The 16300-nt window shown below is 33.3% G+C and overlaps 2 protein-coding genes across 7 annotated transcripts; one reads left to right on the top strand and one right to left on the bottom strand.

Annotated features, from left to right (window-relative positions):
- Positions 1–8638: 8638 nt before the first annotated feature.
- LOC107946091 (protein-S-isoprenylcysteine O-methyltransferase B) lies at positions 8639–10294 on the bottom strand. Of its 6 annotated transcripts, none has more exons than XM_016880283.2 (3): positions 10161–10294; positions 9565–9867; positions 8639–9461 (listed from the first exon to the last, which is right to left on the bottom strand). In XM_016880283.2, exons 2-3 carry the CDS (start codon positions 9587–9589, stop codon positions 8875–8877), a joined length of 612 nt encoding a protein of 203 aa, XP_016735772.1. In that variant the 5' UTR covers positions 9590–9867; positions 10161–10294; the 3' UTR covers positions 8639–8874. The 6 variants fall into 6 exon arrangements, with proteins under 6 accessions (XP_016735772.1, XP_016735773.1, XP_016735774.1 ...); XM_016880284.2 differs by having other exon boundaries at positions 9565–9668; positions 10161–10289; XM_016880285.2 differs by having other exon boundaries at positions 9565–9679; positions 10161–10284.
- A 725-nt stretch (positions 10295–11019) lies between these two features.
- On the top strand, positions 11020–12761 carry LOC107946089 (G patch domain-containing protein 11). Its single transcript, XM_016880282.2, has 4 exons — positions 11020–11275; positions 11379–11432; positions 11553–11672; positions 12556–12761. The coding sequence occupies exons 1-4, from the start codon at positions 11219–11221 to the stop codon at positions 12685–12687; spliced, it is 363 nt and encodes a 120-aa protein (XP_016735771.1). The 5' UTR covers positions 11020–11218; the 3' UTR covers positions 12688–12761.
- The last annotated feature ends 3539 nt before the right edge of the window (positions 12762–16300 follow it).

Genomic DNA, 16300 nt, shown 5'->3' with positions numbered 1-16300 from the left:
GTACAGAGGGAAAGAGAAAATCAAATGTGTCAGGAGAAGGATGCAGCTTTTTGCTTGTCTATCTCTTTTTTTCCCCTCTGATTTAAAGATTAAAATAAAATAATATCCTTTGGAATTATGGAATTTTTCTCTGTTTTCTTAAATTTAATTTACGCTTCCCTCAAAATTTTAAATTTTGAATTTTGGAGGTTTTTAATTCCACCGTATAAGTTAACGTTTTAGGATTATAAGCTGAAAAGACGATTTTGCCACTTTTATTTCCGAAATATTGGCGGCAGACAGTTTCAATTTCTCTGTTTTTTCCCCCTAATTCTTTCCATCTTCATGTCCACGACCATTGGCAAGACATGGTCCCAACTATTGAGAAGTTTTACGTGTTATCCATCATTAATTTTTTTAATTTATCCTAACTATTCGTTAATGGGTTAAAAGTAAGAAGAAAAAGTGATTCATAGGTCCCAAGGGAGCAAACAAGAGATTCAATGGGATGTGCCAGTACGTTGGTCATAATAGGAGACAATTTGATCATACCCACCCAAATAACAATGTTGTAGAGAACAAACTCCTCCTTAAACAATCAAACCATGGGAATGAAGATAAAAGGGATTCAAGTCAAATCACTTTACTAAATGAAAGCTAACCTTTTTCTATTGAGAAGCAACATTAATAATGAATCACACCGACTTTTTTAACTAAAACAAAATGTTAGGTCTAAAAATACTAAAAAAGGGTAAATTTGTAATTTCAATATTTCTACAAACGGTTCCGAATGCTAAGAAAATGAAAGAAAAGCTTGAACACTTCAGTTTATAGTCGTTCAGTCCCAATTACCTACTTCTATTACATTAGCTTTCCACCACTAAGGAATTCTCAATTCAATATCAAAATTAATATCTTTCAATGAGAAGTATAACATTTACAACATCTTTTTCTTAAGGGTTAGATAAAACATTTCCCTATAGCTTTTATGGCTAAACTAGAACCTTTCTTAGTTTTTATGGCTCAATTAAACCCCTCCCAATTTAGAATTGATGATATGAAAGAAAGTAAACAAAGAAACCTCTAAAAGGTATGAGTTTACAAAAAATTAAGCTCTCGAAGAAATGAAATGAGAGCATAAAGAATATTTATAAGAGAAATAAAAGAATAAATATTTGAATACTTTTCTCTTGATCTTGATGCTTGGATCTCTCTCTCTCTTCTGTTTTGAAGTCTTTTTGAAGTGTATTTATATCAATGAATAAATCTGTGGACATTTATGATTGTTAAAGATGAATTCTAACCGTTGGAAACATTAATTTCGAGTTTAAAAATTGTCTTTGCAACATATGTCTTGAGACTTGGGAAGGTGTCTTGAGATATGGCTGAAAAATAAACGTTATATAGTCATTGGTAGGCTATGTCTCGAGACATTTTGTCCAATGTTTTATTTTGAGTTAAAACAACATTTAAAAAATATTTGAATTTATTGAGACAAAATTTTGAAGTGACTGTGTGCTAATGGAAGTGGTCACTATGGTCGTCAGCCTTACTTGCCATATTTGAAAGTTGGTAATTTTTTAAACAAAATGTTTGAGTTAATAATTGTTGTTGATATTGTGGAAGTATTCAAATTCATCTATGAAAATCAATCCATTTGGAAACCGCTCTTAAGGATCGAATCAAATGGGATCATTTATATTAAATCCCTTGAATTGTGGAGTATACGTCGAGATAGCCTTGAAGACATATCTTCAATAGTCCAATGTACATTGGTATTTATTAGTATATCGCATCTTGCTATTTTAGTTGTTTAATAGGGTTGGGTTGTAATTGATATCTAGTATGTTAGTAAGTCTCGAAAACTCTTATATATTGATAGAACTTGTTAGGTTTTGTAACTAAGCTAAGAGAACACTTATTTGTTCATCAAGGAACATTTTTGTGAGAGTACATTTGATAGAGTAAAACTAATTTGTTGTTTTGTTTTACAACTTAGAAGTGAGAGATCTAGTTTTTAGATAAAAAAAATGAGGTTGATATATCTGATTGTGATAGAACTTAGATCACTTGTTGTATTGGGATTAAAGATTGTGGATTATTATCACTAAGTTAGGCTTTGTGGACGTAAGAAAATCGAAATGCATAAACAATCTATTGTGTTGTTTTTCTTTATTTTATCGTAGCAGTAATTGAAGTGGCCACTACAGTCAAGCATTTCTATTCAAGTACTCTATTTTATAAGCGATTAAATAATTGTTTGATTTAACATATTGATGGTTCTTTAAATGAAAATGTTGACTAAAATATTAAAATTTTAAACATGGCAACTCGTATAGTGATCCATGTTAACAAGAAGTGGCATCTTTTATAATTTTAAAATTTTTATTTTCTAAATATTTTATAATTTTAAAATTATTTGTTGACATGGCATATAAGATAAATAGTGATATGTCGGCATGAAATATACATTGACCGCCATGCGGGTTGGCATAAAAAATTAATATTGTGGTCAACATTTTCATTAAAAATAACAAATTGACCCATTTTGAAAGGTTACTGATCAAATTTAGTTAAAAGAAAAATAAGAATCAAATTGACAAAAATATCGTTTTAAATATTGAAATTCTTAATCATTTGTTACTTTTATATTATTTTCTAATTAAATAAATATTGCTTAATACAACATTATAGACTACAAGTAATGTAAAATAAATTACATTGTTTTCAGACTCAGAAAAAACATGCATTGTCAAATTTTTTAATATTTGGAGAATATAAAAATATTTATTTCTTAAAATAAAGTGAAATTTTAATGAAATCGATCGATGGATAACATGTGGAGTACCAAAATCATCATTTTCAATCTCATGGATGTATATATTATTAAGGTTGCATAATAAATACATACACGTATGCACTTTTACTTTTATGACACATGCCAGTAGAGGTGTTCATGGGTCAGGCCGGGCTTATAAAAAAAATTTCGACCCGGCCCGAAAAAAATTATAAGCCCGGCCCAGCCCATTTTTTAATAAATACTAAAATTTTATTTTAAAAATTAAAAAAAAATTAAAAAAAATTTTAAAATTAAAAAAATTTTAAAAAGTATTTTAAAAATATTTTAAAATTAAAAAATAAAAAAAGCATTTTAAAAATATTTTAAAATTAAAAAAATTTAAAAAATAAATATATTTATTATATCAGGCCGGGCCAGACTCGGGCCAAAAAAGTAGTGCTCGAGGCCCGGCCCGTTTTGTAAACGGGCCTCGTTTTTTTACCCAAGCCCATATTTCAGGCCTATATTTTTACCCAAACCCTCCCATATTTCGGACGGACCGTCGGGCTGGGCCGAGCCGCCCGGCCCATGAGCACCTCTACATGCCAGTTAATTAAAATAACATAATTAAGATATTTATGCAACAGGTAATTCTTAAATAAATGAAGAAGATGTATACCGTATATAAAAGCTGTCTCCAAGTGAAAGATTTGAGATTTATGACACCTACCCTTAATCCATAATTTTATTGAAGAATTAATGGTGGTGTTCATTTTTTCTATTAACAAAAAAGAAAATAAATATAAAGGAATGGGAGGAAATATTTTTATATATTTAGAGATAAGACATAAAAGATTACACAATAAATAATTTAACATCATGAATAATTAATTTTAAGACACATTTGATTTGTCATTAAAATTGTTTTGGAGGATCAATGTTAGGTTATTTTGGATACTTCTAAATTATTGTTGATACAAAGTATAACATAAGAGGAAAGTAAGGAAGAGTAAGTGGCGGTTTTGTGGAGGTTGACTCAATTAACTAGGTGGTGAATCGAAAAAGAATAAGAGGACAAGTTGGTTGCTGGAAGAGAGTATAATTGCTCAGAGTAACTTTAAGGGTTAGGAAATCAATCCCCTTTTCATTGTTGGGAAGGCATTTATAGGAGAGGTCCTTTTGTCCGTTAGCGTGCCGTTGTAGGATAGGTATCTAGCCCCACCAAGTGTGTAAATGATATTTATGAACGTGAATGATATTCATGGTGGACCTATTTTGTTATTCTTTTGATTAGCACAAGGTGTTATGGTCAAGTAGACCCTTTATTGCCTTGAGAGCTATTTGCACTTGGAGAGTGTTCACACTTAAAAAACGGGTGTCTAAGAAGCGAGTGCTTATCTCATCATCAAAGAGTAAGAGGGCTTGTCAAGAATGCTTATCCGAATGGTGGTTCACAGAAGGATGTCATTCCACTGATCAGGACAGATGGTCAATCAAGATATTGCCTCAAGTAGAGTCAAAGGAGAGGTCAACAATATTTATCTTGCTAACATGTGTCCAAGTGATTGAGAGGCACAACAATTATATTGAATATTTTATTTTGTTTGATAAGATGAAGTTAGAAAATTAAATATTTGTATCGTGTTCTTATTTTATTTTTGATATGGTATACGAGGATGAGTATGTTGCTTAAAACAACATTATAGATAAATACATAAACAAAGTTTATATGAAAAATAAAATAAAGTAAAAAGAATTAAGAGTTTATATGAAAAATAGAAATTACAATCAAAAGAATTTCAATAAAGGATGATGGAGAATATTGACAACAATGCATCATTTAGTTGTGTAAATAGTTTTTAAGGTAAATTATAAAAGTATTTATTAAATATGTTTTTGGTTTTATTTTAGTGATTTAATTATTAATTTTTTAATTTAATCACTTAATTTTTCAAAGTTAAATATTTTAATCTCCCCCTTTAGTATAGATATTAGACTAGTGATGGAAAGCTGAGATGAGTTTTTTATCGACCTAATAATAAATTTAGTCCTCCAATACATTCTATTAATAAACTTAAAAAATTCAACAAATTTAGTCCTCAATGTTTACAAAATTTGATATTTTAGTTCAAGTTCTAAAAAAAATAAAATTAGCCCGCAACATTTACAAAATTTGTCAATTTAATTTTAATTCTAAAAATTTTTAAAAAAATAAAAAAAATATTTTTTAAATATTCCTTAACATATCTCTAAACCACACTCAACAAGAAAAACATTCAACACCTTTCATACTGCGCTCAATTTAAACTATAACAAAACAATTAATTTGAGTTTTACTTTTTTTATATCAAAGATTTACAAAGACCTAATTTTCAAGTAGAGAAAATAGTATATGTGAAATCTTTCATGAAAACCTAAAAAAAAAATTTCACCTTTTTTTTCAACATGGACATGTCATCAATAACTACTAAATTTGAATATTCTAAATATGTTGATGAAACTACCATTGTCTCATAAAATCTATTCCAATAATTGAAGGAGATAACTTTGTAAATTCATGTTCCATGGAAATGTCGAATTTCATCCCCCTTTAATACCCAAAGGCTTTAGGTACAGTGTTATAGGGCCAAGGATGCCTGCCTCTGCCAATCCATGCACTCTCAAGCAAAAGGCAACATAAATACCCATGCATGTCCTCTTTGCATTTTACAATTACTCTATAAATCTCAGCTTAAACCTTTAATTCCACCATTTAACTTAAGTACCGTCCTAAAACATAAGTTTTGATGCCTCCCTTATAGATTACTTTCCCCCTAGCAGATCACTTGAAGTTCAAACTCTGCATCCAGCCCAACTCTTTCCAAGGTTCAGGACTTAAGAGTACCAAGTGCCCGTACGGAATATGGTAAAGACTAAATAGACTTGCCTTCCATTGAAATTCTGGTCACTTTGGAAATTTCGAAAGATGGCACCTAAAAGAAACTATATGGCCTACGAAATGTGGAGATTTGGACTAATGCCTATACATGTATCCATCTAGCTAGCTAAGCTAATTCATGTAGTATATGCCAAAAGGCAAAAAAGGAAATCCATGGGTCCCAACTGATTTGTGATCTTAAAAAAGTTGGTTTCGATTTTATTAAAGGTTTCTAATAATGGGGGTTCAGGCCTAACTGTCATTGCCCATTTGCCCTCCTTTATTGGCCAGGGGTCCTTTAAATCAAAGGGTTTCTATGAATAGCAAGTACTGGGACTCTGAGCTCCAACTGATTCAATTTTCCCACACTCTGACCGCACCCTGCTGACAAAATGGGAAATGCACGTTTTATCTTTTGGAAACAGAAACAACACGGCTTCATCAAAGCAATTGAGTTCTCATTTTCATACCTCTTCTTTTAATAAATGAATCAAACTGTTTCCTATTACTATAATGCGGCATACTGACATTAATAAATATTGGCGAATGACAATGTTGGGGGAACCATGAGTCATGATACAGATCACCCATGGGACATTTACGGGTCATTTCAGACCCTGGGAAATCAGAATTTTTAATATCATCATATAACATGAAAACCTTATCTAGTCCGCCTCAAAGTTTTCGGATTTGAATTTTCATACAAAGATACTAGCAAATTATGCACTTAATCACATTATTCGGATTTGAATTTTCATTTCCATATTTGTGCTCACTTATGTAGTAGTGCCTGCTACTTTTTCTTAGAAAGAAGAAGTTCATCCCATATTATTATGCATAAAAGTTCACCTAATATCATCTCAATGTTCATCACATTCTCTGTCTCTGGTTTTGCAGTGCTGTGGGGCAGCATCTTGTGCAGATGTCGTGGTAATACTAATAGCTATAGGCAAAATCAATTATGGCTAGAGATGAACAGATCTTCTCTTTAATTACTTTGGCCAGGCTCTTACCAAAACGAGTAGAATGTGGAGTAATGGTGAGATTAGTCCGACTATATAGTTCCTTCAATGGCTAAGATGTGTTGCTTTCCTTCCATAATATTGCCAATGCCTTGGAAATTTCTCAATTATATTATATACATGGTTTGTAGGTACAATGGAATGTCAACTGAGGATCCAAGGATTAAAGATTCTTATATCACCTCCTCCCGATATATATTCCTCTCCCTTTGCTATCTCTGTCATGGCCTAGCTCTTAAACTCATTCAAGAGACAACCCAGACTGCTACTAGTAGCTTTGCAATATCAGCTTAGCTACTTGGTTAGTGGGGTATATTACTTTATCGATGATTTGATTTCCAAATCTTAGATCACACTAGATATATGGGTTACAGCCAGCTGATTAAGTACTTGAAATTCGCAAATCAAGTAAATGAATTATTTATTTGATATAAACATATATGAGCATGCATTATTAATTATAACTAGTTTCAGTTCATGGTGGTGATTATTGGAATATTCACAGTTGACTAATGAGTAGAGCATCTATATATATAGGAATAGAAAGGCATATCAGTTAGCCAAGTGACGTGAAAGGATGTTAGTTTGTGATGAACAAGTTTTCACAGAGAGTAGAGAAAGAAAGATGCTTGATGATTTAATTATATATATATATATATCCTAACTTACCAAAGCAAGCAGAGAACTTATTCTTTAATCTATCCCAGAATCTGATGGAGGCTGTATAAGGAAGTGGTGTATCTCCAGCTAGGCAAGCAACATATACGTATAATTAAACAAGGCGTTTCACATTCACTCTCCCTCAAGGGCTTCTCCTTCAACATGGCATGGCATGCCATTCCATGCAGTGTGGTAGGTGAAGGCCTTAGGGAGAGTGCATGAGACTTTTGTCTTGCATATCACACCGTTGCTCTCCATCTCCGTCCTACACGCTCCTTTGATTTTTTTACAATCTCAATATATTTCCAACTCTCTCCCCCCCAAATATAGATCACAGGTACTTGAAAGTCTCAAAATCAATTGGAAATTAACTTGAAACAAGAGTAGATTTGCACTGGACATTGCTTTTTTCAAATTATAGATTTTTTTTAAAAAAAATTTTATGTAACGAATGGAGTTATATGCCCATGGGTCATGCAACAAAAAAAATTATGAGATATTTATCTTGATTGATAAGTTAAGACGTTGAATGACTTAAAATTTTGAACATCCTCTCTCTGTGTCTATATATAAATTATCTATGTTAATTAATTTTTCATAAATATTACTATTACTAATTTTCTCAGTAACTTCAACCAAAACTACTTGAAAACTTTGATATTTTCTTCTACCTGGCCTTATCTTCATCTATCTTCATCTCTAAATTCACAAACTTTCACCGGAACCATTCATCTTATATTCTCAAAAAGAAAATAGTAAGTGCCAATATATTTTCTTAAATTATGTAGTTGCCTTGTTGCACAGTATTGCATTCATCCACACTTATCACTTGGGTCATCCCTTACTTTTCATATGAACCCTATATATAGACTGTTGGAACTAGTTTGATGAGTAGAATTGGAAATGGAGTGCATTGCATGGTTTGCATTAGAAAAATAGTTGTCAACCCATTATCTTATGTGTTGTTGTATGATGACTGAAATCCCATGCGGCATTATCTTGTTTTATAAATTTAAGATGGACCAACAACTTAAGGCTTCCTAGGTGTTTAATATTGTTTTCCCAGTGCTAGCTTGTAACTAAGCAAGCATTTAGATTGGAGTGTTGGTAGAGTGTTCAAACCGTAAAAACCTAAAGCTCAACTTGGAATCCAAGGCATTCAGTTCAAGCTCATTTGAATTGCACCTTGAAGCTTGAATTCGCTTGATTAAGCTCATTTTCTTAGTAAAGTTGAGCCAGATTCCTATGCTTGACTTCAAACTCATAATTTTTGCTCGATAATTAAAAATAAAAAGTTCAATTAGTATTTAAGAACCAATTCACACCTAACTCTTGGATGCTTTTTCTACCATAACTTAATATTATCATCCTAACCAAGATAAAAATCTACAACAAAAGCTCACTTCAGTCAGTACTCAGTAGCACCTAATCTTTTCAATCATAAAAGTTAAACCAAATCCCTGCCCAAAAGACCTTCAGGAAGATAAAAAGCTAGCTAACTATGAAAACATAAATCCTCATTTTACAAATGGCACCCCTGAAGGTACTCGATGTGCATACTCCTCATACTCCGACCCAAAGAATCGCTTTAAGAAATACTCTTCATGAGGTATTCTTTCAGCAAAGAATTTCCAAACAACAATTGCAAAACCAACTGTGGATATGGGATTACAAAGCATTATTTGAGTGCCAACTGACCAAATGAAGAAACCAGAGTACCCGGGATGACGGACGAATCTATAGATGCCGTGAGTAATTAATAGATGATGCTCGTCGTGGTAAACCTTGATAAGATGCGTGAAGGCTCGACCAGCAGTTATTATAGCCAATTTTCGTGTAAACTCCCCTATTACCACCAATGCAAGACCTGTGTCACTTATCCACCAGTGTTCTTTCAACCCGGGAAATAGAACAATTTCAACGATGTACTCCAGCAAGGAGAAGATCATTGCAAGGAGATAATTTTTGCTGATTAGAAGTGACTTGAGAGTCACATTTGATCTCCCATGAATGGCAACTGCCAGTATGTATTCTGAACTATGAAAGAAGACAACGGCCAAGAACATCTGAGATAACTGTCTGCAAGCCGTATAACTTAAAATTTCTGTCATTTTGTTACCAAAAAAAAAAAGAAGTCAATTTGTGTCCCTGAGTCCGATCTCGGTGAAGAACTCTGATGAAGCAGTGTTCTAAAGTTTAGTTTAGACCTGCAAAAGATATAGAGCTAGGCATTTGCAGCACCGAAAGTGGAGTCACAACATATTCCCAGAGATGATTTATGAATGGCACGGTCAAATTCTATAGATGGTCCCTGTATGATACCTTTTATCCATTTACTATAATTTCATCAATTCTAATCTTCTACTTTTTGAAATGTGCAGAAGTAAACTTGTCATTAATTCCATGTTTAAAAGAATAAGCCACTGTCAAATTATTCGTCGAAATTAACTAAAAGAGTTGGCCTAAATAGAAGGACTAGAATTGATCAAATTACAATAGAATAACTAAATCTGCAAAAAAAAAAAAGAAAAAGAAAAAAAAAGAAGCATAGTTCAGACCTTGTATATAATTTGACCATTAATCACCGGAAAAACGAAAAATGTAAAATCCATTCACTGCGACTATTTTTACCATCAACATTCTGTCAATTGAAAGGTTTTATTCATAGAAATAGCAAAAACTGGGCAATTGATATTACAAATAATGTTTCCCCTTCTCTCTTGAATTTCAATCTTAACTTATCCTAAAAATTACTTACTTTACAGAACAACAGAGATTCTTCAAAAGAGCAAAAGAGACAAACCAGATCGATGGAGCGTGGGAAGTGAAGGATTGTCAATGGATATGTGAGTGGAAGCTGTAAACTGCTGTCTGGGCTTGTCGAATCGGTTTTATTTTATGGAAGGCTTTCATTACACACATTCAATGTTTCACCTTTAGAACTTCTTGTTCGATTGATATTATAAAATAAAAGGGTTAATATGACAATTAGCCCCTCAACTTTCATTTAATGTACAATATGGCACCTGTGTAAAGAAAATGTCTAATATGATATCTGTTCTACACATGGAGCCCCAGTAATAAATACATGAATGTAACGTGTTATTATATTAGTTTTGGATTTTAAATATATTTTTTGTACTCATATTGGCGTGTATATTTTTGTATTTTTAGTATTTTAATAATCTAATTGTAATATTTTATATTCTTTTTTATATAGATTATGCAGGTAAACTTTAACGTATATTAAATTTTTTTAACTATTTAGGTTAAAAATTTTAACTGTTCAGTAAATATTTATATAAACAGTGTTCTAAATTGATATAATAGATACATCTATACTTCTATTTAAGTCCTTGATTAAGTTGATCTCACAAGTCATCTGTGCACCAATTTAATTAGAGAAATTATAAAAATGTAATTGTATTTATTTAATATTCTTAATATGATATTGTTCTACTTATAATTTAATCTATTTTTTATTTTAATACCATCCCTATTTGATTAATTAATTTCAAATAATGTATTTTATTATTAATAGTGTATTATTTTAAAAAGAAATTCACTGTTTGGGCCGAGAAGCTGCAAATGTGATTGTTAAGTGGACTCTGGCTTGTCGGTTGGGCTAAATAAAAGCTCGATAAACCGCCGACAAAAAAACAGAAAACAAAAAAAGAAGCGTTTTTTAAATAACAATTTGTTCTCAAACCAAAATAATATAAAATCGAATTCGTTGAATCCTCAGCTATTCTTCTTCTTCTTCTTCGGAAGCCTTAGGCAAATCTCGACCTCGGAAGGAATTGGGAAGTAAAAGGGGGAAAGAGAAAAGAGGCCAAATTCGCTGGTTTTGGGAGGAAAGCAATGGGAGAGGCGTTGGGTTCATCAACCGCCATTGATTCCTCCAATATCGGCTTCCAGGTATTCAATCTCTCTCATCTCCTCCAACTCTTGGCTTTTTATTGCAACTTCTTTTTTCTTCTATAATCGTGTTTTAATGGTTATCGATTTGTGTTTTTGGCAGCTATTGAAGAAGCATGGATGGAAAGAAGGCAGTGGTCTTGGTGTTTCTGAGCAGGTTAGGTTCTTCTTTGAAGCCCTAATTCTAAGATGAAATTTCCTTTCAAATTTCCATGCCCTCTTTTAGAATGTTGTTTTCATCTGAATTTTTTTAGATTGGTTTATTTTATGTTATTAGGGTAGATTAGAACCCGTACAAGCATATGTGAAGAACAATAAGAAAGGCCTTGGAGCAGAGAAGAAGAGAAAGACACCAAAGCCCAGTGATCCTCCTGATTCCAAGCCTAAAAATGATGAGGTAACCTTCATTCTTTTTACTACCACTATCTTTAAGCTATGTTGCTAGTAGAATTAATACAAGTATACGATCCACATGATTTTTTTAAAGTTCTTTTTTATATATTTAAAGGATCATACTTTGCTTCTATGTCTTAATAGGAATAGGAAAAATGACTTGTTGGAAATATGCTCAGAATGTTTTCTGTAGTATTAACTAAATGATAAATGAACTCGAGCAGTAGGCCCATTTGCTGAAGTGAGTTCATCTATGCTTGAGACCAGGGTTCGGTTTGCAGGTTTGCCTGTGTGGTAGTGTAGTTGGGGGGGGGGGGTTTAGAACTTGTATTGTATAAAAAAATAGCTAAATGGTAAATTTGGAAATTTTGGCTATGATAAAAAAATGGAATACATCCATGCAATCAGTGCAATGAGCAGAATACACCATTTTGAAGTTTGAGTAACTCAATACGATTAATACACGTATTTTGCTTGTGCTTAAGATTTTTGGTACATTGCATTTATTAGTTTTAAAAAAGATTATCTAGTCCAGGATCAGGGCTAAATGGTATGAGATCACCCGCCAAATGGTAATCCTGGGGAGATGTGAACCTTAGCGCTTTTCCGGGCGCTAATGAGTGCTCTACTAACCGAATCAACCCACATTGGCTGATACATTTCATAATTTGTCTTTATGTTTATTTCATATGCTTGCATGGGATTGCCAGCTTTACCAAATGGGATATGATACTAACTATTGAAAAGAAAAAGAAAGCATTATTTGCTATTAAGCAAGCAAAACCCCGTAATATTAGCCTTAACCGTGGATGTGATGTATTCATGTTTTGATGGGTCTGTAACTCTGTATGCTGCATTTTTTGATTGATAATTGCGATGAATTTCAGGAACAGAAAACAACAAAGAAGACCAAGGCACTTTCCAAAAGGATGCGGAAGATGCAAGAACGCGACAAGCAAATGCAAGAGAAGGAATTTGAGCGTGCATTTTTTAGGGAGTTTTGGCCCGATAATGTTTGATTAACCAAGTTTGTCCTTAGAATATGTACAGGCTGTTTGAATCTTTGTATTATTATTATTATTATTTTTGGTCACTTGGAAGAGTTCATTTTGAAAATGTTCAAAACAGAACCATTACAACATCATCCCAGCCTAACTGGGTAGAAACAAACAGCAACATCACCAGGAGTCCTATTCATCCTTCTAAAAGTGACATTGTGAGAGAGATCATCACCGTGTATGGAGGCTTTAGTTATTCATATAGAGAGTATAAATGCGTTACCTCAAGGATCTAATTCTACTTACTAATGGACCCTAAGAGCAAATGGTGAAGATGATAACATTAAGCACAAACAAAAGGGATGCATGGAAGGAGAGGCTCCACCAGACCAGCAACTAGACCACTCCACTGACGCCAAAAATCCACGCGTTGCGAGAGAGGCTACAAGCTACCGTACTGGATGTTGGACCCTACTTGGCGAAAACCTTGCAACAAGGGAACGGAAAATAAGCTAGAACGGGCTTGGTAGAAACATATGCATATAGCGAGAGACGACTATGGATGATATCTTAATCAGAACCCTGAAGTTGCCACCACAAGGTTCGCTCGGCATAGTCACCACCACAAACACCATAGGAAGGGAAGGCTATTTTTCAGAGAGAAGGGAAAAACAAAAGGAGAGGAAAAGAGGGGGAAAGAAAAAAAGGAGGGATGACCAGCTCTGCCGGTTGACAAACGGATGGCCAGGTTAAGAAAAAAAGGGGAGAGGAGAGGTTTTTAGGGTTGAAAACGAGTTTGGAAATTTTTGAATCTCTATATTTTTTATAATCATTCACAAATGTAGACATGATATAAAATTCGATATTAAATGGAGTAAAATTTTAGAAAAAAATGATGTTGGATAGGTATCATAAGATTAAGGAATTGAATTTAAATATTTAAATTTACTGCAATGAATGTTTATGATTGTATCGAGAATAGTAATTATTAATTTTGGTCTTTTATTTACTTATTTACAATTTTGTGGATATTATAAAAGATTAAAACATTGTAAAAAAAGGTATAAATAAAATGTGATGCATAAGAAGGGATGTAAAACGAGTTTACATATAATTTAAGCGATTTATTTATTTATTTAACCACAATTTTGTCAACTTCAAACAACAGTATGGGTGAGGAAGCATTAAGCCATTAACACGCAACCGATCTGATCCCATCAGATTTTTTTTCTTTTTAATTTTTAAAAATATGATTTTCCTTTTTCATTATTTTATTGAAAATTTTGGTGTGAAATATTGGTTAATAGATGGATTCATGAAACAAAGCATAGCTATATGTACCTCAGTTCGAAAATTAGCACATTATTCAATTGCAAACAAAGTCGACCTAACCCCCTCATCTACTTCTCCAAATTTGCAAAATTGCGATAACCATGAGCATTGAGAAATTAAAGTTTTGACTTTGGGAATGTCAAGTTAATTTTATACCTACTTAATGTTGTGGTAATTTAAATATTTGTATTGTTGAGGATAGATCCGAATAAACAACAAAAGAGAAAAATAGAAAACATTGAATACACACGGGTAAATGATGTATCGACTTTTCACTAAACGAGTAAACAAAACCAGAGTATAATATGGAAAAAATAAATTTAAATGCATTAAACGTACATTGTCCAAAACCCTGAATACAAAACCCTAACTCTCATAAAGCAAACCCAAATACAAAACCCTAATTCTCATAGAGTTCTCCCCATAATTACTACAAAAACTCTCATGGGTTGGTTAAGAAGAAATCTCGATGGGCTTGATGAGGATTCGACAGAAGTCCAAAGAGAACAACACGCTCGGGCATACATCCTTCATATCATCGAAGGTATCTTAATGCTGATAAGTCATGAAATCTCGTCCATCTAAGGTGACTGCTGAAACTCGTCAACTTTAGCAAAGCAGGTGAACTCAGTTGGGGGTCTGCCGTGTTGGCGACCTTGTATCGGGAGACGTGTCAGGCGACACAACCACGGAAAATTAAAATTAGTGGCTGCATGCTACTACTGTAATCATGGATGCGGTACGACTGCCATTTTTACGTCCTTGAGTGAACTACCCTTATACATTCCTACTCATAACAAAGTAAAATTCATTAGATAATATATTTACCATAATAAAATTAATTAAACTTTAAATTATTCTACTAACAAGTTATTTCAATAGGTGGAACCATGAGTCGAGTTACGCGGGACTACCGAATGAGCTTCGAGATATATGACTTTTGTTGGACCAATGATCAAAAGTGGAGGTATGTATTTTTAAAAAAAATTTTGAATTATATGATATTAACGTAGTTGATTTGAGATTTAGTAGTATATATATAACTAAAATTTTTATTATTTAATACAATTTGAATAGATGCCATACGAGAATCCGACAATTCAAGAATGCATCTCGTTGAAATTTTTAGTGAATCCCAACATCTGGCACATGAAGGTGCCATTGGTAGTGTACGCTACTGTAGAGATGCACAAGTCGGATAGAGTGTTGCAACAATTTGGGTTCAGGCAATCGATTTCAGTGGCATTTCAAGACCTCGATGATCTGTATCCTATTGACTTGCGGGAAAGGACGGATGAGAATTTGGTTGGTATTCCACGCCCAATATATCTACATGTCGAACAATATGTACGAGTTTTTACCTACTCGCTATTGCATTGTCGCTCCAGAGTTAACCTGCGATCCGGAGTACATGCAATAGTTTAGGGTTTATAGCAAGCCATATTTGTTAGAGGAAGAGGCGAGGAGTTGGCAACCGCATACGAGAAGGCCACGACGGGCGCCTATACATCCAAGGTCTAGTGAGATGGGTCCATCGTCAACCCCTACGCAAGAACCGACATCGATGGCCACACTACCCCTCGGTCAATATGTCTCATCTTATTCTGGTGTGTATACTAACCTTGTCATTTTCACACAAGCACAATATATTCCACCACATTTTTTTTTGCTTCTACCTCAATGTCAGGTTTTTTTTTGGACCTTTGTCCCTGGCGTATTACACGCTGATGCCATTGACATTTTTGACGATACTGACGACGGCGTATTTGTCGTCTATAATTTGAGCATCAACTAAGAGTCCACTCGTTATGTCATCTGTGTATGGGACACAATATAGTTATACCCCTACGCCGATGGTACCGCAAACACCTTCAGGATCAATGTTCTACCAATGTGGATCATCTTATGAACTACCTATTCCTAAACCAAAGGATGCACAATGGCAATCGAGAAGCAGCCAATCGCAATCAACCATGGACAAATGTAAAGAATATGATAGGCCAAGACCACAACCTGTATCGGAGATTGAACCAAGAAGGAATCTGGCTCGCAATTGTCGACCGTCTCGATGTGTCACATATTCTAACTGAGGATTGGATTGATTTACTTTATTATTGTACTTCTCATGTTAACATTTCAGTAAATATCAAACGCTTTTATTTTATCGATGTTGTATATCATTATGTTTTTAAATAAATATAATTTTTCACTAAAGTTGGACTTTGTTATCATTTCATAATATTAAATCAAGATTGTATGTGAAAAATAGAAGAAATATGTATAATTTATTGATTTGTATTGT

The sequence above is a fragment of the Gossypium hirsutum genome, chromosome D12 (genome assembly GCF_007990345.1).
Source record: "Gossypium hirsutum isolate 1008001.06 chromosome D12, Gossypium_hirsutum_v2.1, whole genome shotgun sequence".
Lineage (NCBI taxonomy): Eukaryota > Viridiplantae > Streptophyta > Magnoliopsida > Malvales > Malvaceae > Gossypium > Gossypium hirsutum.
Note: the sequence above shows the minus strand (reverse complement) of the source record. Positions and strands in the feature narration are given on the sequence as shown.

Bases quoted from the DNA above. Each gene is read 5' to 3' on its own strand.
- LOC107946091 (XM_016880283.2), bottom strand. From the start codon at position 9,589: ATGCCTAGCTCTATATCTTTTGCAG. The intron at 9,462-9,564 runs GTCTAAACTAAA...ACAAAATGACAG, and splicing joins TAGCTCTATATCTTTTGCAG to AAATTTTAAGTTATACGGCT.
- LOC107946089 (XM_016880282.2), top strand. From the start codon at position 11,219: ATGGGAGAGGCGTTGGGTTCATCAACCGCCATTGATTCCTCCAATATC. The intron at 11,276-11,378 runs GTATTCAATCTC...TGTTTTTGGCAG, and splicing joins CCTCCAATATCGGCTTCCAG to CTATTGAAGAAGCATGGATG. The intron at 11,433-11,552 runs GTTAGGTTCTTC...TTATGTTATTAG, and splicing joins GTCTTGGTGTTTCTGAGCAG to GGTAGATTAGAACCCGTACA.